The 27723-nt window shown below is 37.2% G+C and overlaps 1 protein-coding gene across 3 annotated transcripts in view; it reads left to right on the plus strand.

The window, feature by feature from the left end:
* The window catches only part of phf21b (PHD finger protein 21B), a 37680-nt gene extending 27539 nt beyond the window's left edge, over positions 1 to 10141 (plus strand). For 2 of the 3 annotated variants that reach the window (XM_065290054.2, XM_065290057.2), the window contains exons 3-13: positions 1481 to 1573; positions 1929 to 2258; positions 2726 to 2845; positions 3063 to 3114; positions 3470 to 3546; positions 3653 to 3707; positions 5212 to 5234; positions 5569 to 5727; positions 5859 to 5925; positions 6091 to 6194; positions 6914 to 10141. In XM_065290054.2, coding sequence (XP_065146126.1) covers positions 1481 to 1573; positions 1929 to 2258; positions 2726 to 2845; positions 3063 to 3114; positions 3470 to 3546; positions 3653 to 3707; positions 5212 to 5234; positions 5569 to 5727; positions 5859 to 5925; positions 6091 to 6194; positions 6914 to 7186 — 1353 coding nt within the window. In that variant the 3' untranslated portion in view covers positions 7187 to 10141. The remainder of the gene's footprint in view (positions 1 to 1480; positions 1574 to 1928; positions 2259 to 2725; positions 2846 to 3062; positions 3115 to 3469; positions 3547 to 3652; positions 3708 to 5211; positions 5235 to 5568; positions 5728 to 5858; positions 5926 to 6090; positions 6195 to 6913) is intronic. The other variant, XM_065290055.2, reaches the window with a different exon arrangement.
* The last annotated feature ends 17582 nt before the right edge of the window (positions 10142 to 27723 follow it).

The following is a 27723-nucleotide window of genomic DNA, read 5'->3' on the forward strand; positions in this document are numbered from 1 at the left end:
TCCAGTTAGGGTTTTGTAAAGTACCACGAATACTACAGTAGTTTCCTCGAACCGTTGGCAGGATGTTTATTGATCACCCGATGCTTTGGTCTATTTTAAAATACTCATAGCACATGTGTACGTGCTGACGGGAACTTAACCGCATGCTGTTTAATTCAGATCTTTCACAAAATAATCCAGAATAAAAGGAGCTCAAGGTTACGGCTCAGGCTGCCGGGATTCAGCAATTACTAAAATCACAGCCCTGACAGAGTAAGACATTTCATCTGAGCTGTTGTCATGGGAACAGGCCTGAGGTCTCCTCGCCTCCTCGAGTCAGCCTGCCATCACACAATAAACAGAGATGGAGCTCAAACTGTGGTCTTGTTTCTTTTAGTTATATAAAAACAGGAAACACAGTCAGAGATCAGCTCATGTCCAACTACAGAATAAAAGTAGCGTTCATCATGAACCTTAAAGTTACAGATGAACATTTAAATATATAATTATACTTAAATACAGGATTTATGATCTCTGCTGTGCTTTATCAGATTTGCAGATGATTACTCGCTGTCGTTTTTTTTTATATTGCATCGAATAAAAAGTCATTTATTTTCAGATTTATAAACTGAATCATGATGTGAAAGATAAACGTTCAGATGTTTAGTCAAGGTCAGTTGTGCATCATTTATTTGTACTGTGAAAATGCCTTTACACTTTAATTTCTGAATGTGTATTCAACAGAATTACAATGAAGTAAAAAATCTAATTATTGCTGTGTAGTTTTTAACATTACATTTTATTTTTTGTATAAATCACCCCTACATGCATAATAAAAAAAAACATTTACACATGTAAAATAAAAAGCAGACAAACTTTTTATAATACCTCAAACTATCTGTCATAGAGATCAAAAGGCAAATGTGGCAAAAATAATTGTGGAGATGACCACTGAGCCATAAAAACTGACATAAAATCCATCATTTTCACTCAACATGTAAATTAAAACAGGTCCCATATATTTTTACTCACATTTATTGTATTAACTTTTTCAAATGGACTGTGCAAAAATGAAGATCATAAGTTCTCCATCATAAGATTCTGATATTAAAATGTTTTATTATTTTATACTTTATATTATTTTATATTTTTTATACTTAATATTTTAGTGCTGGGAAAAGATTAATCGCGATCAATCGCATAAAAAATAAAAGTGCATTTTTGCCTAATATATGTGTCTTTACTGTGTGTAATTATTATTTAAACACTCACACATACATATATACACATTTCAGAACATTTTTATTTATATATCCATTTTTATTGTTAATATAGAATATATAAAAATATAATTAAATATATGAAGAGTTTTGTTGCAAAACGAGATAACTCAGTTTATCTTTCTCATGAAGTTTAACTTTATTTCTCTATCTCTCTCTCTCTCTCTCTCTCTCTCTCTCTCTCTCTCTCTCTCGTTCTCTGTGTCTCTCTCCCTTCACAGATGTTGGGAGCTCTCACTGCGATCCCCATCAAGGTGCCTCACGTGAGCTCCTTGCAGAGGCTGGCGGGACACTCGCCCAGCGTGCTACCTCAGGTATACCCCGCTATATTTAACGTTTTATAAAATTAAACTTGTGCTAAATACAGTTACACGTCACAAACACCCTCATTTATCTTTTATTTCTGTAGTGTAAAGGGAAAAACAGTAATTAGATAGCAACAATGAAATGAATGCACATGGATAGTTGATGCAGATTTTTACTGTTGTTTATGATCTGCTAAGATTTACATTGACATGCCAACTAGTTGAGTAGACAACAAATGAACCAGCAAAAACACTGTTGGAAGTATGCATACAGACACACATTCATTATTCATTTAACCCAATGCCATGACCCATCTGCTACTGGCTTACATCAGGACTAAACAGCTGGTTTATGTCTCTGTAGGTTAGGCCAAAGACTCTCATTCCAGACAGCCTTCCCCACAGCCCATGTCGAGAGCAGCAGTCCGGCCAGACGCTGGCTGTGTCGCGGGGCATGGCCGTGGTCAGCCCAAAGAGCCAGGGCGCATCTCTGCCAACTGCCAACAGCACCTTCAGACACGAGAGACTGTCCAACGGGCAAGAGGAGAGTTTGTCATCGCCCACACCCGGTGCCTCCACCAGCCCCGGGGTGGCATATGCCATCATCTCAGCGGCTTCGCCCGCGGCTCACGGGGTGTCGGGAGTCACCGAGGCCATCAAGGTGCAGCCTCTGATCTTAAGCCCGGACAGCAAGGTTAGAAGATCCCTTATGATGCTCAACTAGATTATGAACGTGTTAGTTAGGTGTTGAAACAAATACATACAATCAAACACACTGTAGGGTTTTATATCAACCTACATGAGCAAATAAATGAACAACAAATCATCCATTTAAAGATCCTAATGTTTTGATGTGAGCCTTTCAGGCTTGTGAATGTAATACAGATGTTTTGAGTAACCTGATGTGTCTTAGTAAGAGTGAAGATTGCTTATAAACCAAGATTCAGTAGTTAATCTAAGCATCAAGTCTCCCAAAAGCTCAGGTTAAGTTAAGGTTAGGTTAAGATTTTTGTTTGGCTTGCCAAGCAACACCCTAATTTACAGCGTGATTGTAGTAAAGTATACAAAATATATTTAAATAAAACTTAAGTTATACTAAATATCAGCACACATGAAAGATTTAAAACTGGACTGCCTAAACCGGTTAAATGTGATCTTCAGGTTATCATCATCCAGCCACAGATTCCCAGCAGCTCGCCAGCGTGTCAGACAGACTGTGCTGTAGATGAAGCGACCTCTGAACCCTCGACACCAGCCAAAAACACAGAGGACGATCCTGAGGTACACTAAAACCAGTCTAAATATTGATCACATTTATAAATAAAATGTTTGTTTGTCTTGTTGTGTAAATCATGACAGATTTGAGTTTGCCTGCTAGTGGTTGACTGAAGCTGAGGCTAACTAGTTGAATTAGTTAAAGAAAAGAGTGAAGTTAAAGCCAAAGCATGGGTTAATGTCACTGTTCATGTTAATGTGTTCATTTCTCTACAATCTACAGAAAATTGCCTTCATGGTATCACTGGGCCTGGTCACTTCTGAACATCTGGAGGGTGAGTGATGCGGTCTGTTTGATTTTGTATGAGAGACTCAGTGAGCGTCAGGGGTTTGTGGTGTTCAGAACTAAAATCCAAATCAATTCCTCCTTTTGAATTGAGATGTGAGACAGGATGCAGATTTATAGGTGAATTTGAATTCGACATAAACATCGTCATATACACAACATGTGGGATATTTACAAAAGCATTAATATTAATAATATAGAGCACAATATTTAATTACATTATAATCAGTTATGTTGATTCTGATATGTACAGATGATGATGATGATGATGATGATGATGATGATGATGATGATGATGACTTCAGCCTGAAGTTTTTAATGATTATAATTTTTTTTTATATCAGAGATTCAGAGTAAAAGGCAGGAGAGGAAACGGCGCAGTACAGCAAACCCTGCATACAGTGGCCTGTTTGAACCTGAGGTCTGTCTATCATCATTCTTTAAAATTATTATATAAAAATAATTATAAAAGTTATAATGTTTTACGGCTCAGGTCATTTGTAAAACTTCTTGTATTTTCCTTTTAGCGCAAACGTCTTGCCTCACATTTCCTGAGCAGTCCAATGTTTCTGTCTGCCAGAGGTAAAGGACATTTCTGCTTCTCTTTACACATAAAGAAACTCTGAATTAGGTTCAGTTTTATTTAGCATTTTTTATAGACGGTTTCAGCAGTAACAACATAAACACGCAGCTTTCGTGGTCATCACGAAACTTCCGATAAACTCTTTGAAGAATAAATAACAACAAAGTACTTTTAAAGTAGTTTATTTATATAACAAGCAAACTAAACAACACGTAGATTACACAGGAACCCAAAACATTTGTTATTTTCGACGTGGTATTTGTTTAAGAGTTACGTTTTAGCAACTAGTCAGAGCTTAAACAAACAGAAACCGGAGGTAAGGTTCAGACCAGACGCTTATCGCGTCACCGCACATGAAACGGTCCATAGTATGCATTTTTGCCAAGCAGCTTTACAGAAATATTTTGAAGATCTTATTGTTTTTCTCAAATGTTTAACATTAAAATATAAATATCCAGCATATTATTACTTTTTTAAACAATTGTATTTAAAGTCGCAATCCAGTTCACCTCTCTATCACCAAAACATTTTTTCTAGTCTTACTTTATAAAAATTAGACGGCAATATGGCAGAGAGTTTAAAAGGAAAGAAATAAAAAAAGATATTGCCATCTCTGTTTGAAACATAAAACTTTTTAGGTTGTCCTTTTTTAAACTTTTCATGGGTTGAAATCAAAAGATTTCCCACACAGTTGTAGCAGACTGGTCAGATTAGGTTAAAATGATGAGGTTAATCTTACGCTGCATCTGAAACGGTGTAGTCTATATACTGAAGTGGGTGGAGTATGAATATATTTCAGACATCTGCCATGTTTTTAATGTCATGTGACCTGTATGTCCTTTGACCTATGAACAATCCTGAAAATCATTTATATATGCATTGTTTAACAAGTACAATTTATTAAGTACAAAGTTTCTTAAACATTTGTCTGTACCTAAAGATCACATAAAGAGCTGCCTGATTCAATGAATTTCAGTATTTTTATTTTATTCTTTTTAATTTGACGCCTCCTCAGCTGGCGTGGTCTTAGGTGAAAGTCAAGCATCTATCCAATGCACATTTTAAACATGTGGCCTAAAGTAGTCTGGCATCCGGGTACTTTTCACCTACTGCTTTTTGAACACTATGAATGGACATACATGTACACTACTAACCTCGCTTACTGATTTTTTAGAAGTGATTTCAGACCCAGTGTTAGGAGAAAGTTTATAACATTTTTTATGTTTCATGTACTTGCTTATTTTTGTTTATTTTTATTCAAAACGTTATGAATTGCAGCTTTAACAAAGATAAATTATCATCCAGAGTCTGCAAGTGAAAGTGTGTGCATGTAGTTAAAGTAACAACAGGTTACCAGTGATGTCTGTGTGATGTTTAATATTAATCGTTCACTGCTTTAACCTGATCACCTGATAGCAACACTGCTGGTTAACTTTCATAACTCTCTCTGGTGTTTGTAACGGCTACTAACCGTCTGTCTGCTTACCTTTACTCACACGCCAGACTCTGAGGAACTGGGCTGGAAGGTACGTCTGTAACATCACTGCTTATATGTGTGTGTGTGTGTGCGCGTATGTGTTTGCATGTCTGTGCGTGATTCTAAAGTGTTTGTACATTACTGATTTCATTTAGTTTAATTCACGTATGATTGACTGTAACCTTGACACCTTACGTCATCTTACATCTTGATTTACACATTGTTATAACTGGCATTACACCTTGTTATGTGTAAAAGGAGGTGTGATGTGATGAGGGTTTAGTTTAGCATGCATTAAATCTGTTAGTGTGTTTAATCTTAACTGTGTGTGTGTGTGTGTGTGTGTGTGTGTGTGTGTGTGTGTGTGTGTGTGTGTGATACAGGAGGAGCTGCAGCATGATGATCAGTGTGCAGTCTGTAAACAGGAAGGAGATCTGCAGCCGTGCCACACCTGTACCCGAGCGTACCACCCCGACTGCCTCCAACCACCTCTCAAAACTGCCAACAGGGCCATGTGGATGTGCCCCAAGTGCCAGAAGAAAGTACGTCATCACACACACACACTTTAAGTCATATATATATATCTGTAAAACTGTATGAGGTCACTGAACATCAAGATGAAGGGAAATAAGAGCGATCTGCTCATCTTCTCTGTCGTGTTTATTTCTGTAAGGTTTTGAACAAAGAGAACTTAACCTGGCCACAGAACTTCATTCAGTCGTACGTGACACATAAAGCAGGTAAACAATCACATCTGGATTCATTTCATCAATGTTTTTATGACATCTGCGTCAACATTATTCTGCATATGGAGTTGTGAATGTGCTTGTGTTGATGTGATTGTGTGACATGAGGATGTGATGTGTGATTATAGTTTAATATGATTGTGTGACATGATTGTGCAGTGAGAGAGGAGGAAAGAAGAAAGCTGATGAGAAGAAACAGTGAACTGAAGAAAGAGTGTGAACATCTGAGCGAACACGACCAAAGACTTGGAAAATCTCTATCGGTAAGAAACTACAGTAAAGTCTACAACTTTCAATGTGGATCGGTTTTAAAGTCCCTGTAAAGTCAATCTTAAAGATTTATTCTAAACACATTATAAAAGTATTGCTGAAACATTACAAAGACTGAACTGTGTAGTATTGAATTGTGGAGGTAAACAAGTTTTCCAAATTTATTCTAAACTGCAAGAAAAAAAATTCTTAGTCTTTTTCATCTTGTTTTCAGTAAAAATATCTAAAAAGTCTTACATTAAGATGCTTTTTCTTGATGAGCAAAAATATTTTTATTTTATTTTTCTTGATAGGGTAAGCAAATTTTTCTTGAATTTTTCTTGAATTTAGTGTTTAAGAAAAATGTTCAAGATTTTTTTGCTTGTTTTATGCACAAAATCACTTAAATGTGATGTTTTTGGTCTTAAAACTAGACTTATTTTCTTGGGTCGTTTTGCTTAAAAAAAGCATCTTAATTTAAGAATTTTTTTATAGTTTTACTGAAAACAAGACAAAAATGCTAAGAATTATTTTTCTTAAATAATTTTTTGCAGTGTAGGATAGGGCGGAGCTAAAACAGTGACTTGATGATGCACTGGAGCCACTGCACGTGGCCTCGCCCCTAACATAATTGCGAGCATCCATTCAGTTTAAGAGAGATGGCAGCTTTCCCACGAGTGGAAATATAATATAATATAATGAGCATTCACTGTGTGATGTTAAAGTGTGTTAGGTGTTTCAACAGAAATGCATGGAGCATAAAGAGCGTCTCCTGGGTCAACAGCGGGACACCCAGGCCTCTCTGGAGCGCCTCAAGACTCTCATACGCCTCATCCAGCGTGACCAGATGATCCAAGTCACTATGACGGCCACCACGACCACAGGAGCATCACTGCTCTCCCTGCCTTGGATCAAAGCCACGGGCAGCACCAGCACCACAGCGCCATCTGTCGGCCCCTCCGCAGTACTGCACAAAAACGTGCTTCAGCCGCAAGGCAACAACTGACCTTAACCGGATCACCAAACATAATCCAACAGAGACACGGACGGTGAGATCTAACCGACGTGTTTTCTTCTGGTAATGTCTTACAATAAAAAAGGAAAAAAAGAGAAAAAAAAATATTGCAAAAGAAATGTTAAGCGTCTTTGGATTCATAAGTATTTTTAAAGCCAAACACACACACAGTGCTCACGAGATTTTTTTTACTCACCGTTTTTTAATTTATTATTTTTCTTGGCCTTACTGTATTTACGACTAGATTAAAATGCGGTTGCAGATATATGAAATAAGTATTCTACATAGCTAGAGGCGTTTTTAATGCTTTGTGTTTTATACTGGGGGGGTTTGGTGTGTGGGCGGGGTCTGTGTGTGGGGTCATTTGCATATTGTGATTGGGAAGGTTACAGTAGTCGTAGTTGTTTTTGGCAAGCGACGTATGAAACGGAGAGCACCGTACGTTAATATATCCCAAAAGATTGTTTGCGTTTTCCGATGAACGACGTTTGCCATAATAATTCAGGTTAAAGCGAGACAGGGAAATGTTCATTGTGTGTGTACCTACGAGCAGACAAACAAAAGAAATGACAACAAAAATAACTTTTCAGTATTAATAGAGTTAAAAGAACAAAGTATTTAAGATAACAACAGAATTTAGCCTTTTTAGTGGAGATTTTAGTATTTTCATGCGATGCCTGTTAATAATTTCAACGAGTATTGGAGGGAGGAGTCGCTGTACATATATTTATTTTATTATTTTGGCTGTCCCAACAACAAAAACTTAAGGCCATTTAAGTTCTTTGAGTGCCTGATCTCATATCCAAAAATCTTTGGTTTGTTGTTTTTGCCCAGTATATAAAATATGCCAAAAACAAGAGTGGTTTCATATACCGCTAACATTATCCCGTTTTCACTGAAGTGTCATCATTTTCATTTTATTATCTTCTATCGCTATCTATGAAAACCCACCGCAAGTTGCATTATTTTTTTTTACTTTTTAAACGATAACACTGCCTAAAGAATAAAGCAAAGACTTCATATCAAAACATATGAAAATAATGAACTGATTGTTGTTTGGAGATTTGAAGGGTTTGTCTTCCAGCATTAATGCAGAGATTATGACAAAAACACAACAGTCATTGACACGATAACAACAGCACTGTCATTCTTATTAATGAAGATTAAATATTTAAAGAAACAATTGACATCATTATATGTATTTAAGGGCTAACAAACCTTTATCAAACTACAGTCGGATTAAAAATCTACATTTGCCTAAACATTGTGATAAAAATATTACTGAGATGATTCAGGTTACACTTGAAGTCTGTGTATATAATCTAATAAAATGCATTACTGTATTAAAACAACTTATACACCATCATTATAATCAAAGTCCACCATATTTGCAACAGCTCCAGGTCTTGAGTGTTAGTCATTGAAATTTGGCTCCCCTTGTGATGTCAGAAGGGGTCTTATTATAATTATCCGCCCCTTAATCTGGACTATCCAACCATGGCACTGCTATTTAGTGCAGAGAAAGAGAGAGCCATTTTAACAATAAATGATCTGTGGGGTATTTTGAGCTAAAATTTGACATATGTACTTTAACTTGACATCTTAGGAAAGTTTTATAAAATGCCTCCTTTAAAAGGTGTGACTGAAGTTTTTAAATAGTTAAGTTGTACGCCTTCTTGAATTTAAGTAGTCACAGTTCAGTATAGATCTACGTCTTTAAATATAACATCCCTGTAAACACTAAATGATTTGTCTTATATTCTCTTTAACGCAGGGGTTCACAAACTTTTCATTTTCAGCCCTCTTAAATGGGTATAATTTATCCCAGGTCTCACCAACATACTTTAAATGTAAATATAATGAAACAAAATTGCATATTTAATTTAAGTTTAATTGCAAAACTTACGGTAGGCCTATATCATATCAAAATCATTATCATTGCCTGTCATTAGTTGGACTAAACCGTCACTGACCCGTGACCTGATCCCATTGTGCGACCCATAGTTTGAAAATCCCTGCTTTAAAGGCATGAACATGTTTTCTATAGTTATAGTTAGTTAAAAATATGCTTTATAAGATAATATATATATATAAACATGCCAACCCTTGTATTACATTATATATACAGACGTCATAAAAAGTGCTGTTGTTAAAGCCCACAGGTGGTGTCATTCAGGTCCTGTTCTATCAGATATAGATTGTAACCGAGTGCATATCATCAGACTGTTGTGTCACCTACTAAATACTGAACAAATTCACATGCATTTTTGCCCATGCAAATAACCCAAAATTGTCTTTTTTCCTCCAGTAAAATAAATGTACTGAAGCAAACGTGTGATATTTAAGAAGATGACTTTTGGTTTTAAAGAACTTTATTATTTATTTGATTGTGTAAAATAACCACTGGCATTGGTTTGTCCATAAATGTAAGAATGAAGAGTTTCAAACATGTCAGCTTTATATATCAGATCAATATCATTTTCATCCACGTGCCGTCGCCCACGTTCCAGAATTCCTCTCCGGGAGAAACTGTGCTGTGCTTCTACAGATCTATTTTACTACACTCAACACTTCGTTGAACAAAATTTTATTCTTTTATCAATGAACAAATGAGAAAGACAGTGTTTTTTATTGTTTGCTAATTATGCATTTTGACTTGGCTTATAATATGTGACGTGTACATTTGCAAAACAGAGGAGTGAACGTCAAGGGCAAAGCGTTCAAGACACCATGAGGAGATGTTTAGTCTTCATGATGTCTTTGAAGCGTGTTGACTGTCCAGTGGATGGTGTGTGTGTGTGTGTGTGTGTCTTACATATGCCAATGTAGTTTTTACATCATCTTCTGATCTATTAAAGTTGATTGATGGACGTTGATCAATTGTAAAGAGTCTCACCTTTTTGTGCCCATGATTCATAATAAACAAGGAGAAATCCTGGAAAAAGAGTTACAATATTCAATGTGTGTATTTATTTGTATCATATACTTGTTAACATTTATAAAAGTTGTCATTTAATGATCAGCATTACTGATCATACTTTCAATAATTGATTCAATAATGATTCCCTTATTGAGAACTTATTTTGGTTTATTCTGGTCGACAATAAATCAGGTGACTTAAATCTCATAGACTTGATACTTGGACAGCACAACCACTAATCAACACATTGGCATCCTCTATTAACACCAGAAGAACTCATGAAACCATAGCAACCACCCACAACATCCTAGCGACAGCACAACAACAGGTTACAAATCTCCCACCTTAGCAACCCATACGGCCAAAAATATATTTTAATAAAGTAAAGCTTAATTAAATGTATTTCTTAATTTGACAGTACATTTGAGGAGTTTCGTTGCAAAACGAGATAACTCAGTTTTTAACATTTTTGTCAAAACATGTTTATTATTATGTTGTCATGTTATTATTTTGTTTTATGGTGCTACTTAGTTGTATTTTTTAAGTTATGAAGATTTAAATCAAAACAAACCAACTGCATTTGAACTGATATTAATTGGAATGCACAACCAAAAAAAAAAAAAAACGAGAAAAATTTCTGAAAAAATCTCGTTTTGCAACGAAACTCTTCATTTAGTTTTAACCATTTCAAAATGTATTTCAGATGCAACAAATATATTTTTAATTTTACAGCCCATATGGCAAAAATTTAGTTTATAAAGTATATTTTTACAGTTAAATACCTTTTATGTTTACAGGTTTGTAATAAAAAATTTCTTCCAGTGCGATGTGAATATAAATGTTTTAAAATATACAAAAAATATTTTTTTTTAGTAGGCCTATCTATTAAAAATGATATATGTAGTATAAATGTAAATATTTTTGACTATTTAAGCTGCTTTACAATATATAAAACAGATGTGTTAAATCAAGTGTTAAATCAATGTCAGGTATGATGCACGTGACAGTAAAACTTTCATCTTCTCTGTGTAAAGTCTGACACCTCCTGGCTAAGGAGAAAAGTTTAATCTCTTCTGTGGAGTTTAATTCATTTTATTAATGTAACCCAATAGTTAATTAATGAAACCCATTCATATAATATCGGGTGTACTACATTTTCCTTTTTTAAAAAAATCATATTTTCCTTTTTTCCGATTTCAAGCATTTTTCTGTTGTTTGTGTGTGTGTGTGTGGGGGGGGGGGGAAGCTGCGTTAACATTAATGAACACCATGAAGCGCCACATAAATTGAATTAAAGAAATATCGCTATATTAACTATCATTTTAATAAAAATCTTAGATTATTATATATTTGGTAATATAATGATCATTATTCATTTAAAAACAATAAACCTACATCAACAGTCTACCAGCAACATACAAGCGCGCCTCCTCCTGCGCTTCTGATTGGAGGATTCTATGACTGGAGGCCAGACAGGCGCGTGACCAGCGTCACTGATCCATCTCGTCTAAATTAACCACAGTTTTACTACAGTTACCGATATATCGTCTTGATATTTGTGGTAAAGTTATGGTAATATAAAAAGATTTGTGGTTAGTGCTCAACAGATCCAGGTGGAAAACGAGCATAACTATTTACATTGAAAATCCTCAATCTTTGAAATAAACCACTTATAACTATATCATTATAAATACAAGTAAAATGTTTATAACCATTAAGAGTTTTTTTTTTATTTTAATCTGAAAGCTGTTTTTGAGCATTTTTCTCGGCATCATTCAGTCCATTTACAAACCCAGTACATTAGTGTAGTCGGTTAAAGGAGATTTTCTTGTTATGTAATTAGCCACTTATATTATTCGCATATCTCAAGGCAAAAACATGTCATAACATAAACATTTTACTGATCAGTTATCTTCCCTGCTAAAAAAAAAAACAATAGACATTTATATTGAACCTTAAAATCTAAAAACTATCCTGCAGATGGAGCTATTGCAATACCACGAGTTTTGTAGACTTGTCAGCTTTTTATCCCAGACGGTAATAAGTGTCCGACCTCTGCTGGGAGACACCGGAAGTGCCGCTTGCGCTCGCGGGCGATCATTGATTTTCGCGCGCTTCTCAAGGTTTTCACGACTTTCACCCGTTTACAGCCTCAGTTGAAGGTAATTATGCTTTATATTCACTGTCACGACTCACAATCGTCAATTCATCACCCTGGATTCTTTCTTTAGCATAAATAACTTTTATTCTCTTCAGTTATAAAGCAGTAAATAGACACAATCCATCATTTCAGTGCACTGAGAACTTGACCTTGTCTTAATACGGCTCCGTGAAATAACCATGCTTCATATGAATTCAAACTCAACCGTAATAAATCACACTTTCACATCCCAGTTTAAACATCCCAACGCATTCCAGCCAATCCAGTCCCGACTCCAGCTATGAGATCAGATGTAAGGTGTCACGAGTGATGCACCTGCTGGGACAGAGACTTGTGTGGGCATGTTTCACTTCATTTTTATTTTTATTGAACAACAAGTGAAGATTAATCAACTAACACATTATTGTTTCCTTGCAACCCATATTGTGGTTTATGTGGTGGGATGGATTTTGTGATGTAATAACATTCAGATGGGACAGATGAAGACTAATGTCTCAGCATGGAAATGCTAAATGTAAAAGTAAAAGTGAATCAGGTGTAAAACTAACACGAGATGTTTGCAGACGTTGTTTAAGAACTTCCTTTAAAAGTGAAACTGCAGTGTATAATGATTCATTTGTTCAGCAGAAACACCCGATCAACCTGAACTCCACCTGATTGTCTAGGACAGGACACATATAGACCTGAGGAACCCAGCATTTTCATCGGATATATCATCAGTTTAACAGTATGTAGTGTTGTAATGCAGGATGATCTCTGAAACTTATATCGATTGAAGTTTTACACCTCAGTGCTCAGCAGAAACTCAACTGACTGCATTTCAGAAACACAAAACTCTTTAACCTCTGACTGCTTGGCCACATCCTTCAGTATATTATAAGAAACAGCTAAAGTAAGACATGACACATTTTTAAAACTCACTTTTAAAAACAAAATTTCTTCTTCTGTTGTCACTAAAAATTTGTAGCTTTGTTAATTTGTACAGCATTTTATTAAATTGACATTTTTTTCCAGGCATTATCTGTCTGTAATGCATTTTTGTTTATTGTCCTAAAATACTATAAATTAGCATTAACATCCACAACAGTTTTGTTTCCGTATATTATTATCAATTATAATCCAGGAGAAGATTGATCTGCTGGCAGGATACAGCAAACAAATACATCTCTTTGGCCAAAAATAGGTTTTAAATATATGAAAAATACATTTTGTAGAAACTAAAGCATAATGAAAAATATATTTTTTAATTTGAAAATATATTTAGGTTTTAACCTTTATATATTAACATATATTTCAAAATGTAATTTAAGGCAACAAATACATTTCTAATTTTACAACCCCGTAAACTCCACAAAGAATCAATAACAACGCAGTCCTTTAAGAGTAGTTTATGTCTGATAAATAAGCAAAATAAACAAGTAGCCTTAGTTGAAATCACCTTAGTTCAAATCATAACTAAAGAGTATCATAAAAGACACTGAGTAAACGTTACTGTGTAAAATATACTATATAATGTATACGATCTTAACTACAGATCGGCTGCCAAACCTCCCTTCACATCTCCCATCATCTTTAGGAAACCAAAACTTTTGTTATTTTCATTATAGTTATTTGTTCCACAGTTCAGTTTTGCCACTAGCCAGACCAGTAAACAAAAACTTAAGTTCAGTCCAGATGTATAACCAAAACAGTGCACGTGCATCTGATGAAACCATCTATGCTTAATACATCTTCACTTTATAAAGTATATTTTTGGAGTTGAAAATATATTTTTAATTTTTTGCAAACCTGTTATTTAAAAAAATGTGTGACGTGAATATACAGTCTTGTTCAAAATAATAGCAGTACAATGTGACTAACCAGAATAATCAAGGTTTTTAGTATATTTTTTTATTGCTACGTGGCAAACAAGTTACCAGTAGGTTCAGTAGATTCTCAGAAAACAAATGAGACCCAGCATTCATGATATGCACGCTCTTAAGGCTGTGCAATTGGGCAAGTAGTTGAATTAGTTGAAAGGGGTGTGTTCAAAAAAATAGCAGTGTGGCATTCAATCACTGAGGTCATCAATTTTGTGAAGAAACAGGTGTGAATCAGGTGGCCCCTATTTAAGGATGAAGCCAACACTTGTTAAACATGCATTTGAAAGCTGAGGAAAATGGGTCGTTCAAGACATTGTTCAGAAGAACAGCGTACAGAAGAACAGCGTACTTTGATTAAAAAGTTGATTGGAGAGGGGAAAACCTATAAAGAGGTGCAAAAAATGATAGGCTGTTCAACTAAAATGATCTCCAATGCCTTAAAATGGAGAGCAAAACCAGAGAGACGTGGAAGAAAACGGAAGACAACCATCAAAATGGATAGAAGAATAACCAGAATGGCAAAGGCTCAGCCAATGATCACCTCCAGGATGATCAAAGACAGTCTGGAGTTACCTGTACTGTAAGTACTGTGACAGTTAGAAGACGTCTGTGTGAAGCTAATCTATTTTCAAGAATCCCCCGCAAAGTCCCTCTGTTAAAAAAAAGGCATGTGCAGAAGAGGTTACAATTTGCCAAAGAACACATCAACTGGCCTAAAGAGAAATGGAGGAACATTTTGTGGACTGATGAGAGTAAAATTGTTCTTTTTGGGTCCAAGGGCCACAGGCAGTTTGTGAGACGACCCCCAAACTCTGAATTCAAGCCACAGTACACAGTGAAGACAGTGAAGCATGGAGCATGATATGGGCATGTTTCTCCTACTATGGTGTTGGGCCTACTTATCGCATACCAGGGATCATGGATCAGTTTGCATATGTTAAAATACTTGAAGAGGTCATGTTGCCCTATGCTGAAGAGGACATGCCCTTAAAATGGTTGTTTCAACAAGACAATGACCCAAAACACACTAGTAAACGGTTTCCAAACCAACAAAATTAATGTTATGGAGTGGCCAGCCCAATCTCCAGACCTTAATCCAACTGAGAACTTGTGGGGTGATATCAAAACTGCTGTTTCTGAAGCAAAACCAAGAAATGTGAATGAATTGTGGAATGTTGTTAAAGAATCATGGAGTGGAATAACAGCTGAGAGATGCCACAAGTTGGTTGACTCCATGCCACACAGATGTCAAGCAGTTTTAAAAAACTGTGGTCATACAACTAAATATTAGTTTCACGAGTTCACACTTACAAATAAGTTAAAAGAATTAAATTAGTAAACGTATTTGGCGTGCTGTCCGGGGAGAGGGCTCTGAGCAGGGAATGAGCCTGAAACACAGAGTATCCCCCCCCCCCGTAAGGAAATAACTTGATAAGTGAGAGGAGACGGGGTGGAGGAGGGATTCTGAAAGATGCGAAGGATTTTCAGTGAGTTCAACTGTGATTTATATATGGCTTGCTTTCGAGCTGATTGGGTGTATTGTTGATTACCGATTGAAAGCGGCTGGTGCCATTGACTACTGATTGAAAACAGCTGAAGTCACTTAGGTATTTTATTTGACATGTTCCTCCCGAACTTTGTTAATAAAACATCATTTCACGAGTTCACACTTACAAATAAGTTAAAAGAATTAAATTAGTAAACGTATTTGGCGTGCTGTCCGGGGAGAGGGCTCTGAGCAGGGAATGAGCCTGAAACACAGAGTATCCCCCCAAAAGGCAAAATAGATTATTCGGACAGCAGCCGGGAGCTGTGCCCCCCAAACGTAGAAATGATGAGGCTGATGTTTGCGGAGAAGACGTCTGAAATCGGGAGTTTTGAGTCTGTTTCCGATGGAAGATTAATATATGCTGCGCTGTAGGATGGGTGAGCCTGCCACCTCCGATGAGCTGGACGATTTTGGAGGGGCTTTGCGGCATCCGAACGGGAGTTCAATACTCGCTGCGATCGGACGTGTGTAAGCCCTGCTGGCGGTCGGATGGGTAATTTGATTAAATTATGTAAGGAGGCTTTGTGGTGTCCGACGGGAGTTCAATACTCACTGCGATCGGACGGGTAAGCCCCCACGTTGATGGTGGGCAATTTAATAATTTATATAAGAATGCTTTCTAATAGTGCCCGACGGGAGTTCAATACTCACTGCGATCGGACGGGTAAGCACCATTGATGGTGCGCAATTGATAATTTATATTAGTATGCTTTCTAATGGTGCCCGACGGGAGTTCAATACTCACTGCGATCGGACGGGTAAGCCCCGTTGATGGAGGGAAATTTAAATATTTATATTAGGAGGCTTTCTAATGGAGCCCGACGGGAGTTCAATACTCGCTGCGACCAGGCGGTAAGCCCTCGCTGATGGTTTGTTTCATGTTTTGAATTTGGGAGGCTTCTGCGGCGTCAGACGGGAGTTCAATACTCGCTGCGATCGGACGTGTAGCCCCCCACTGGTAATGGGGAATTCGCTCATTTAGGAGGCTTAGTGTTGCCCGACGGGAGTTCAATACTCGCTGCGATCGGACGTGTAGCCCCCACTGGTAATGGGGAATTCGCTCATTTAGGAGGCTTAGTGGTGCCCGACGGGAGTTCAATACTCGCTGCGATCGGACAGATAGCCTCGCTGGCGATTAGATAGGCTATTTGATTATTTATATTATGAGGCTTTCTTAGTGGTGCCCGACGGGAGTTCAATACTCGCTGCGATCGGACAGGTAGCCTCGCTGGCGATGAGATGGGCAATGATAATTTATATTAGGAGGCTTTCTAGTGGTGCCCGACGGGAGTTCAATACTCACTGCGATCAGACAGGTAGCCTCGCTAGGGATGAGATGGGCCATGATAATTTAAATTAGAAGGCTTTCTAGTGGTGCCCGACGGGAGTTCAATACTCGCTGCGATCGGACAGGTAGCCTCGCTGGCAATGTGATGGGCAATGATAATTTATATTAGGAGGCTTTCTAGTGGTGCCCGACGGGAGTTCAATACTCGCTGCGATCGGACAGGTAGCCTCGCTGGCAATGCGATGGGCAATGATAATTTATATTAGGAGGCTTCTAGTGGTGCCCGACGGGAGTTCAATACTCGCTGCGATCGGACAGGTAGCCTCGCTGGCAATGCGATGGGCAATGATAATTTATATTAGGAGGCTTCTAGTGGTGCCCGACGGGAGTTCAATACTCGCTGCGATCGGACAGGTAGCCTCGCTGGCGATGAGATGGGCAATGATAATTTATTTTAGGAGGCTTTCTAGTGGTGCCCGACGGGAGTTCAATACTCGCTGCGATCGGACAGGTAGCCTCGCTGGCGATGAAATGGGCAATGATAATTTATATTAGGAGGCTTTCTAGTGGTGCCCGACGGGAGTTCAATACTCGCTGCGATCGGACGGTATAGCCTCGCTGGCGATGAGATGGGCAATAATAATTTATATTAGGAGGCTTCTAGTGGTGCCCGACGGGAGTTCAATACTCGCTGCGATCGGACAATATAGCCTCGCTGGCGATGAAATGGGCAATGATAATTTATATTAGGAGGCTTTCTAGTGGTGCCCGACGGGAGTTCAATACTCACTGCGATCGGACAGGTAAGCCATGCTGGCAATGGGTGAGGAAATGTAATCATTTATATTAGAAGGCTTTCTGTTTGTTTCATATTGGGAGGGTTTTGCGAAATTTGACAGGAGTTCAATACTCGCTGCAATCGGATGGTTAGCCCCCCTTTCGTGATTGGAGTTAATTTAACTGATAAGGGTTTGGTGCGCTTTTTTAATGTGGAAGCGGTTAGATTTGATATAGCTTTTGAAAGCTTCAGATGACCAACGACCAAGAGCTTGGATCTGCTGCCGCGAGAATCCTTTTTGGGCGGCTGTGATTGCAGCACCTATACAGAATGAGTGACCTGAAAGGAGTTCTGCTGGGATGCCCGATTGGATTAGGACTAATTTTTTTTTTTTTTTTTTTTTTTTTTTTTTTTTAAAGGTTTTGAAACCAGAAGCGTGTGATTGGATGTTTTGCGTCGTTTATAAATTGGGTCTGAGGGGTCCTTACTTGTTAATTTCCTGAATTGAAGGTAGGATTTGAGAGTTTGGTAAGGTTGGATAGGTGAATGGAGGTTGAAAATATAAATGAAATGGCCTTTTTTGAATTTGTCTGTCTTCCTCTGTTTAATAAAGTAGGAGATAGTTTCATCGTCTACTAGGGATAGATCTGAAATTGTGGGATGAATCTTTGGGTTAAAATTTTAGGTCTTGGTGAGTTCCGAGGATCTGAGAAACCCGAAAAAGCAAAAATAAACATAGCATCCAATGTGCGAGCTGTATTGATGGAATAGACACAGGGTATGGATACATTTAGTAAGTAGGTCTAGTGTTAAAGGTTGTCTAGCATCTGGGCGGGTGGGTGGCTTTAATAAGCAGTTTGTGAATTTGTTAGGGGAGGGAGAGACGAAAATTAATTTATGGAAAAGTTGGATTCCGCTTAGATAGCCTTTAATGGAACTGATTTGTAGGTTTTTTGGTGTTGTAGAGGTAGGAGATAGACAATGTAATTGTGAGCAGTGAGAAATCTGGGAATGGAAGATTAAAAATTAAATGAAAGGTTTTAAAACATCTCCAGGTTGTTAGATATGATTGGAGAGTTCTGGTGAAAAAGGCTTGGAAAATTGAATTGAGAGAAGCGTCGAGTAATGTTCTCAAGAATGGTTTACGGGAAGATTAATTCCGAATAGTGAGGTACTGGCTAGGGCGGGGATTTTGATTCGAATTTCAAGAATCGATTAGATTCCGATTCTCCAGATATTGAATCGATTATCATTATTCGTTCTGATCCGATCTTTGAGATCTAGATACGTGTTTTTGAAAAAGCATGAAATGGTGCCAGATAGGGGTGGGCGGAATGACCAAAAATCTATTCCACGGAATGATTCAGTTTTACCAGTTTTTAAATATGGACAATTTAAAGTTAATGATGTTAAAGTGAAAATGCCCAGATGCTAACAACAGATTAAGTCTTGATAGACAGAGTCTTGAGTTATTAATTTTATAGACTATTGAAGCTATAGTATGCATTGTATTTTGTATTTATGCATACATTACATTAAAATAGGCAATATGTAAAATGAACAGGTATAAGTTTAACACGAACAGACAGGATAAATACCTGTATATGAGAGACGGATCTCTAGATATAGATATTATAAATATGACAGCTGCTATGATGTGATGAAGTCTATTTTAAGGTCTTAACGCTCTTTACTTTCTATTAGACCTTAACATTTGCGTTTCTTTCTCGTCTTTCTGATCAAAGATATTTGTACTATAAGCAAATCAGGCCTCAAACTACATCGCTCAATCGGTGCACGCGTTACTGATATAAACGAGAGTTTTGTCTTAAAGTTCAGAAACTTACAACTATTAGCATTATGTGCGAGAAGAACTCTTTATTTGGGGACCTGTTGCGCGCGCCTCAAGAAACCTCTGCCCGTCAGAGACCGGCTGCATGAGCACAGAGGGGGAGAGAGAGAGAGATTCGCTGCCAGACCCGCGGTGGATTCACTGGCGCTTATTATAAAAATAACACAAATAACTCGTTCATTTGTTATGAGTGGATTATTTTAAATGTAGATCGCAGCTTTCAGCGTTTCTGGAGTTTTCAAAACAACCACTTTTGTGGAATACAGTTCAGTGTAGAAAAAATGATGGGGTCTTGTGCTCGCTGCTGCTGATGGAGTTTGGGAAGCGAACGGGAAGGCGAGAGAGAGTGTTGAGGTGGAAAGTAGATGGGCTGGGCTTGCGCCTCTAGTGGAGGCATCATCGCGCTACCACTTGCCGTAGGCCCTGGCTGGCTGAGGAAAAGTGTTAGGGTTAGCTTCGTGAGAAGGACCGGCTAAAACTGTCCGGGCTCGCGGCTCTGGCGGAGGCAGCCTCACGTCAGGAGCCGCGGGCCATGAACAGTGGATATTGGCAGCAGGTTGCGTCTGCTCCGCCAACGGAGGCAGCCTCACGCTGACGGGGAGACGGTCGCTGCTGGTGGCCGGTATATCCGGAGTGGAAGCCTGTGGTGGAGAATAACCCGGAAAAGTTTTCCGGGCTCGCGGCTCTGGCGGAGGCAGCCTCACGTCAGGAGCCGCGGACCGCAGCTGTTTAGTGGCAACAGTTCGCGCCTGCCCCGCCAGCGGAGGCAACCTCACGCTAGCGGAGCGACGGTTACTGTTGGTGGCTGGTAAATCCGGGCTAGGAGTGCTGGAAGCCCCCGCTGAATGACGTGGAGCAGCAGGTTGCGGTGTAGCAGGGGATCGACCCAGGCTTGCTGGGGCTCGTACTCTTACCTGGAGGTCGACGGAGTTTTGGTCTTACTATTCTGAAAGATGCCATTCTGAAAGATGCCATTCTGAAAGATGCGAAGGATTTTCAGTGAGTTCAACTGTGATTTATATATGGCTTGCTTTCGAGCTGATTGGGTGTATTGTTGATTACCGATTGAAAGCGGCTGGTGCCATTGACTACTGATTGAAAACAGCTGAAGTCACTTAGGTATTTTATTTGACATGTTCCTCCCGAACTTTGTTAATAAAACATCATTTAGTGATTCACAGGATTGCTAAATCCCAGAAAAAAAAAATGTTTGTACAAAATAGTTTTGAGTTTGTACAGTCAAAGGTAGACACTGCTATTTTTTTGAACACACCCCTTTCAACTAATTGCCCAATTGCACAGCCTTAAGAGCGTGCATATCATGAATGCTGGGTCTCATTTGTTTTCTGAGAATCTACTGAACCTACTGGTAACTTGTTTGCCACGTAGCAATAAAAAACATACTAAAAACCTTGATTATTCTGGTTAGTCACATTGTACTGCTATTATTTTGAACAAGACTGTATTTCCTTGGTTTGAAATGTTTTAAAATATACAAAAGGCAACATTTTTTTTTAAACATTTCAAAATATATTTCAGCAAATCTATTTTTTTGCCTTTTTTGTATCTTTTTAAACAAATATATTTAAATATGAATATTTATTTTTGCCGTATGGGTAACAACCCAACACACCGTAAAACATCAGAGAAGTTGTAAAAGAATTATTATTATTTGTTACTTGTTTATTTGTATTTGTTCATTTGCTATTTTACTCAGAAATATAAGTTTAGATGATTGTTTAACTGTAAGTACTTCATACTCAGGTAAGCGAAGGTGAAAGACAGCATTTTAATGTTAAAAGAGATCTTAAGAAGTGACGTGTGTGGGTTTGCAAAACGGGAAGTCTGAAATGTTGCGCACAGACATTTGAACTTTACCTATACTCTTAAAACGGATGTCTTCAAAACAACACAATCAGTTAGTTTAGGGACACCACACTAACACACTCACAGGCACACACACAACTTTTCTTAGGGTATATAAATACTGAGACAATCTTTAAGCTTGGGAACAAAATTCAGATCATTGCTCCCAAAGATCTTGTAAAATTGTCAACCTTTATCATCTTGACCCCTAAATCAAATATTCAAAGACAAGAATGTTGTCATTTTAGATTTTTTTCCACAATAAGTTCCAACATTATAAATTCAGATGAGGATTTCTGGATTTAACCTAAAAGAGGTTTCAGATTCTTCTGACTTTATGATCCTCAAAATCAACACAGATCGTTGTTTAGGGTCAAACCTTTAATCCAAATGATCCAGATATCAAACCTGTGACCTAATCTGAATGAAGATAACATCACATCAATGTGTTTTCCTCAATCTTTACTGTAGACATTCAGATGTGTGCTGTTTTTATTATCCTTTATGTTTGGTTCATCTTTTATCTGGGTTTTCATTTAAGAAAAATCCTTTTGAGAAAGTCGGTGCTGATGGATATTTGGGATGTGAATTGCCCAGCTCAGATCATGAACCTTATTTCATTAGATTATAAATATAATAAATATGTTTTTATTCGACTGTGCATGACCTTACGCTACACGAGTGTTTGTGAACCTGTGGGTTAACGGCACATAAACACACCCAGTAATGCAAACATGTCTGGGCTGCTCCATAAACATGAATTATTTGTGCACTCAACTGATCGGAATTCATAAGATCCCAATCCATTTAGACTTAGTTCAGTGTTTTTGGGTGCACTAAAACCCCTCAAAATCATTTATTGAGTTAGAGACGAGATCAGTCATTCTCATACACTTTGTTTTTCTGGATCATTCCCAATATTTTATAAGACATTCAATTTAGTTTATTCTGTAATGCTTTTTACAATGTGCATGTGTAGCTTAAAAAGCATTTGGAGTAAACAAAGTTTCCTTTAGACATCACTACCAGTGTTTAACTAAACTTCTGTTTAAGACAAACATGAGTTTGCTCAGGTGAATTTATTGACTTCTCAGTTATTTTATTTGCACCAATCAGCCGCAACATTAAACCCAATGACAGGTGAAGTGAATGACATTCATTATATCAAATCAATCAATCACACCTGTGGGATCTATCTATTGACGTGTGTTGTAATACGCTGAACATTATTTATTCAGCAGATGCTTTTATATAACCATTTATAAATAAATAAAGAAATCTTCAACATTATTGCCTCACATCAGTCTGAATAAAGACTGAATCACTACTGAATGATGTGGGCGGGGCTAATGATTCAATACAGGTGACACAGGTTACCAAAATGTCTTTGTAAAACCCTCAGTTTGGGTGCGTGGGAGAAAGATTGTGTGCGTGTATGTGTGGAAGCAAGTGTAAAAATGTCCAAAAAGTGAAATGAAGACATGGGAGGTTTATGGAGTAAATGTTATTTGTGTAAGGCAAGAGCAGAGAAGGAGTTGAGAAAAGACTTTCTCATAGTTTTTAAGTTCATTTTAAAGATTGTTTTGAGAGTCTTCTGTCTGGCTGTGAATTTAAGTTCACAACACTGACACAACAAACTTCAGTTTTTCATCCACACCATCTGTCTTTTATTTTAAAGCCCTGTGAAGCACACATTATACCAAATCACATCTGATCTCAGACAGTTTATCTTTTCATATGGATTGCAATGACAAATGTTAATTGTAATGTGATTTATTTTCTGAATGTTTCAGACTGTTGAAAACATGACAAGAGTTTCAGAATAGAAAATCAATTATAAATTTAAATTTGGACTCTGTGTTGTGAAGGACAACAGATATGAAAAATTACCCAAAAAGATGAGCAGGATCACAAAGTCCCCTGATTGAGCCCTGGAGGACTGTTGCAAATTATAAATGCAATATAATTCAATCATATAACTTGAGAAAGTCATGAGATGAATCACATTTACTTACTCTTGTGCAGTGATCTCCAACATGATGCCCGCGGGCACAGAGTCCGAGTTGCCTGCCAAAGCACTTTCTATTAATAGCCTCAATATTAATATTTATTACTTTGTTAGCTTGGTTTCTTTTTGCGCATGTTAACATTTGAAACCACGATAAAACATATCAACAAATTAAATAAATTCAACAAGTAAAAGAAAAAAGTAGTCCTCCAGATTTTATCCATTGTGATGGCCCTCGCACAAAAGAATGGAGACCCCTGATCTAATGTACATGCAGCTTAAACTTAAACACAAAGTGTAAAAGATCTACTTAAAATAGACAAAAACAAACCAGACAGAGTTTGGATTATTGTATAATGGGTGTACTTTGGATGAAGAAGATGAAAATGACCGCGTCTACATTATGAGAGATGAAGTTATGCTTGTAAAGTTTGCTGTAAACTCATCAGGACAGAAATAACTCTTCTGAGCGGCTCGTGGGTGGAGAAAAGAGATTTACTGGTCCACTGCCAAAGAAAAGACTTTCAGATTTAGTCGGCTGATATCTTCTCACAGAGAAAGTAGTGTGGAGATGAAGATTATAAATATTACAACACATCTAAGCTTACAGATAATGTTGTATATGACACTACTGCACATCTTTAACTTCATCTTCAGATCATCTGAACGCTTCTGGTGGATTTCTGTTCAGCTGCTTTGGTGAAACTCGTCAACCACAATAAGGTTATTTACCCAAGCAAGCAATATTGCACTTAAAAGACGTCTAATAGCGTCCAAACACAGTGTCTAGGATAATATAAGAGATGTCTAACCATAGATCAAAAATAAATAAAATATATGAAATCAAACTGCTTGTATTCCGCATTTACATGATGTAATATCAGACATCTTTAAAGGTATTTAGGCAAAAAATCCATCTAACCAAACTCACTTTAACTTGCATTTTACACATCACCGCAGGTTTTGCTGCATGCATCACATTTCTGTTGTAACGACTGGACACAATTTAGAGCAAGGGTACAAATATTACATTCTCCACATTTTCACCAAATCTGTTGTTTTTGTCCTGATCACCTAACGTTTCTACTGGATCTGTGAGATCTGTGATCTCTTTGGATTGTTGAGTTAAGGTGATGGTTGACTGGTTCTTATCATTTATTAATGAAGGTCTTTACTCAAGGGTAAGGAAACATGCTGGTGTGTGTTGTGTGATACATCTGTTGCTTGTGTGGTGGACTTATCTCCAAATGCTTTGTTATTTAAATAACAAATACAGTAAGATAATAATTCAAATGGCTGTAGATACTTAACACATGAGCAAACACGTTAAGGACCAAAAACCACAGTCTAGTGTTTAACACATACTCCCACCCAAGAGATAAAAACTCATCTGGTGGTCTTTATAATACAGCTGAAGTATCTTCTGATCTTCTTGGCCATGGAGTCTTATGACTCGAATGATGTTTGTAAACGTTTAAAGCTAGCACAGATATCAGTTTATTAGGTTTCATATACATTTTTATATTTGACAAATTATTTGCAAGATATTATCACCTACAACTCAACGCTGTCTTGCATGAAAGAAATGAAGAAACATCTTAACTTTTTCAAAGTTGTTGTAAATATCTGAATAGGAAACACAAACTGTTAAAATGTGTACTTTGCAATGTTTGTGTTTTTTTTTCAATGAAACTGCTTAACACCTTTAAGAGTATTAAGATGATGGAGTACATGATGATTTACTGTAAAGCTGCTTTGAAACGATGGGTTTTGTTGAAATGCTTTAAAAATTAAGACTTAAAATAATGTGATGTCTTGATGGCTGTTCTCAGAACAGAAGTATGATGTTATTTTTAATCTGACTATTCATGACCTGTTTTTTATTTCAACTTTATTCATCGCTGTATTGATTGGTCTGTGATTTTGTTGGAAGTTATATTATAATATAATGCATTGAAAACCTCAGAGCAACACTCATTTATTTTGCTCCAGTTTCATTGAATCTGGTTAAACTGAAGGTTTTTGCTTTAATTGATAACTAGTTGTTTTAATTGTCTAGTTTTGGTAAAGTATTATACTTTTATATATAACTACAGTGACAGTGAAGATATGTGGTCAGCATGTGATTTCACAGACAAGCAGCAGGAACTTTATTAACCTAACAAGCTTCAGGCTCATTTGGCTGAATTTGGGTGCACCTGTTATATTTCCACTAAACCACGTTTAAACGTTATGCACCTTTGTACTTAAAGCAACACTATGTAGTTTTTTTACCTTTAAATAATGTCTCTAAAATTATTTCAGTGATAGAACAACTTTTAACTGGACAAATTGTACTGTTGCTGCAACCTGAGCAGCCTCCTAGCTGCTACAAGCACACTCTGAAAGTGGCGGTGGAGGGTAGGAAACACAGCTCCGCCCCTCCCCCTGCCTGCAGAAGAGTGTCTGATACCAGGCACTGTTGCGCTTTTCAACCACAAGGGGGAACTGAAAGTCATTTTTACATGGAAACTACATAGTGTTGCTTTAACGCAAATAAATAAGTACACTTAACATAAACCCTGAAAAAAGTTCTCCATTACTCAAGTGTTTTAGTTTAATGCATGATTTCTCTCATTCCACAAGATATTTTGAGTTTAATCAATTGTATTTAGGTTATTTCAAATTTCTGGATTTGAAAATGTTACCCATCATGCATTGCAGCATGCATTAATGAACTGCTGGTGTTATGAGTGTTGTTTTGCTGTTTGTAAGGTTTTTCACCTGTAAATACCTGGGCTACAAAAAATGAAGACAGATAAAATGAAAGACTAAAGCTGGTTATTAAGTGAAACTCAGTTAATGTTCATTATTGGTATTCACGATGAAGTGAGGGTTAAGCACAGCAAAGAAGAAAAACACTTGACAGTTACTTGTTTAAATGTGTTACCATATGTTTAAGTTGAATGAACTCATCTGTGCTTACAGGGTGTATATAGGCCTATGCTGTGTATAAGATCTCATCAAAGTTTAGGTTTACATTTGGAAGATTTGAATTTTGCTTGATTTTGAAATTATGAATGAGCAAAACTGTTTGCACTTTGCTCGTTTTCTCTGTTAGTTTGTTCAGCAAAGGTGAATCAGCAGATGATGAATCGTTCTTGAGGAGGTTATCTGTGTCCATCTCGGGACATAAAAGATGACCGCCGGGGGCAGATTGATGCTCGTTCTGCACATTCATTTAAAGCTTTGTCTTCTGGAAACCAGCAAGCTTGTGTTACTGTCATGCTAACAGAGTTTCCAGCTAACTCCAATCACATCTGAGATAAACACCGGAGCCACCTGGATACTGAGATCATTTTATAAAGCAGTACAGACTGAGAACTTGATATTAAAGTTAATGATTTCATGAAATCACAGCCAATAATCCCTCAATGATTATCAATCCACTTCATGATCTGAATTCTGTCTGGATCTGCTACCAAAGAAAGCAAAGTGTCTAGGATAAAACTATTAGCAAGTTTTAATATAGCAAAGTATTATAAAGTAATCTATATTAATTCATGTCAACACTTTCAGGCAATATTATTTATTAAATAATAGTTTTAATTGATAATTAATTAAATGACATCAAGTGGTCTGTCTGGAGTCGATCTCAAAGTTTAGATGTCTTGTTCATGAGAGATTTTGTGTTATAAATAATCTCCAGCACAGGTGATCGAGGTCATAATGACAGACTTGAGAATATAACATACCGTACATGTGCAGATGTTGGACAAATTTTATTAAGCTTATATATAAAACGATTCACATGACTCAATGACACATAAATATGTCATTTTGTTTTGGAGAGTTTATCAGGTTGTTTCAGACATAAATTCCCTTGGCAGCAGTAATTTCATTCTTCTGATGGTGGTTTTATGGGTGTTAGTTCATAAACGGTCATCTTATGAACAGGTTGACTGTGCTGTGTTGGCATCAAATGACTGAAGGTAGTGATGATAACAGACGATACCAGTTCAGTTACAGGAACCGACAATAAGGATGTGAATAATGGTCGTCTTTGTCTGAATTTCCCCGCCTCTCGATCTCTGTTCTTCTCATTTCAACTGAAAACAAGATGTTTGTAGATTGATTGATTTAAGTCTAGATCCAAATAAACTGCTAATATACACAACAAATCTATTAATCGTGAGGAAGCCCACAGGGATCTTCTCTTATGGTCAGCAGCCGTTATCATTTTCCTGGTGTTTCTGAATCTGGAA

The sequence above is a fragment of the Paramisgurnus dabryanus genome, chromosome 1 (genome assembly GCF_030506205.2).
Source record: "Paramisgurnus dabryanus chromosome 1, PD_genome_1.1, whole genome shotgun sequence".
NCBI classification, from domain to species: Eukaryota; Metazoa; Chordata; class Actinopteri; order Cypriniformes; family Cobitidae; genus Paramisgurnus; species Paramisgurnus dabryanus.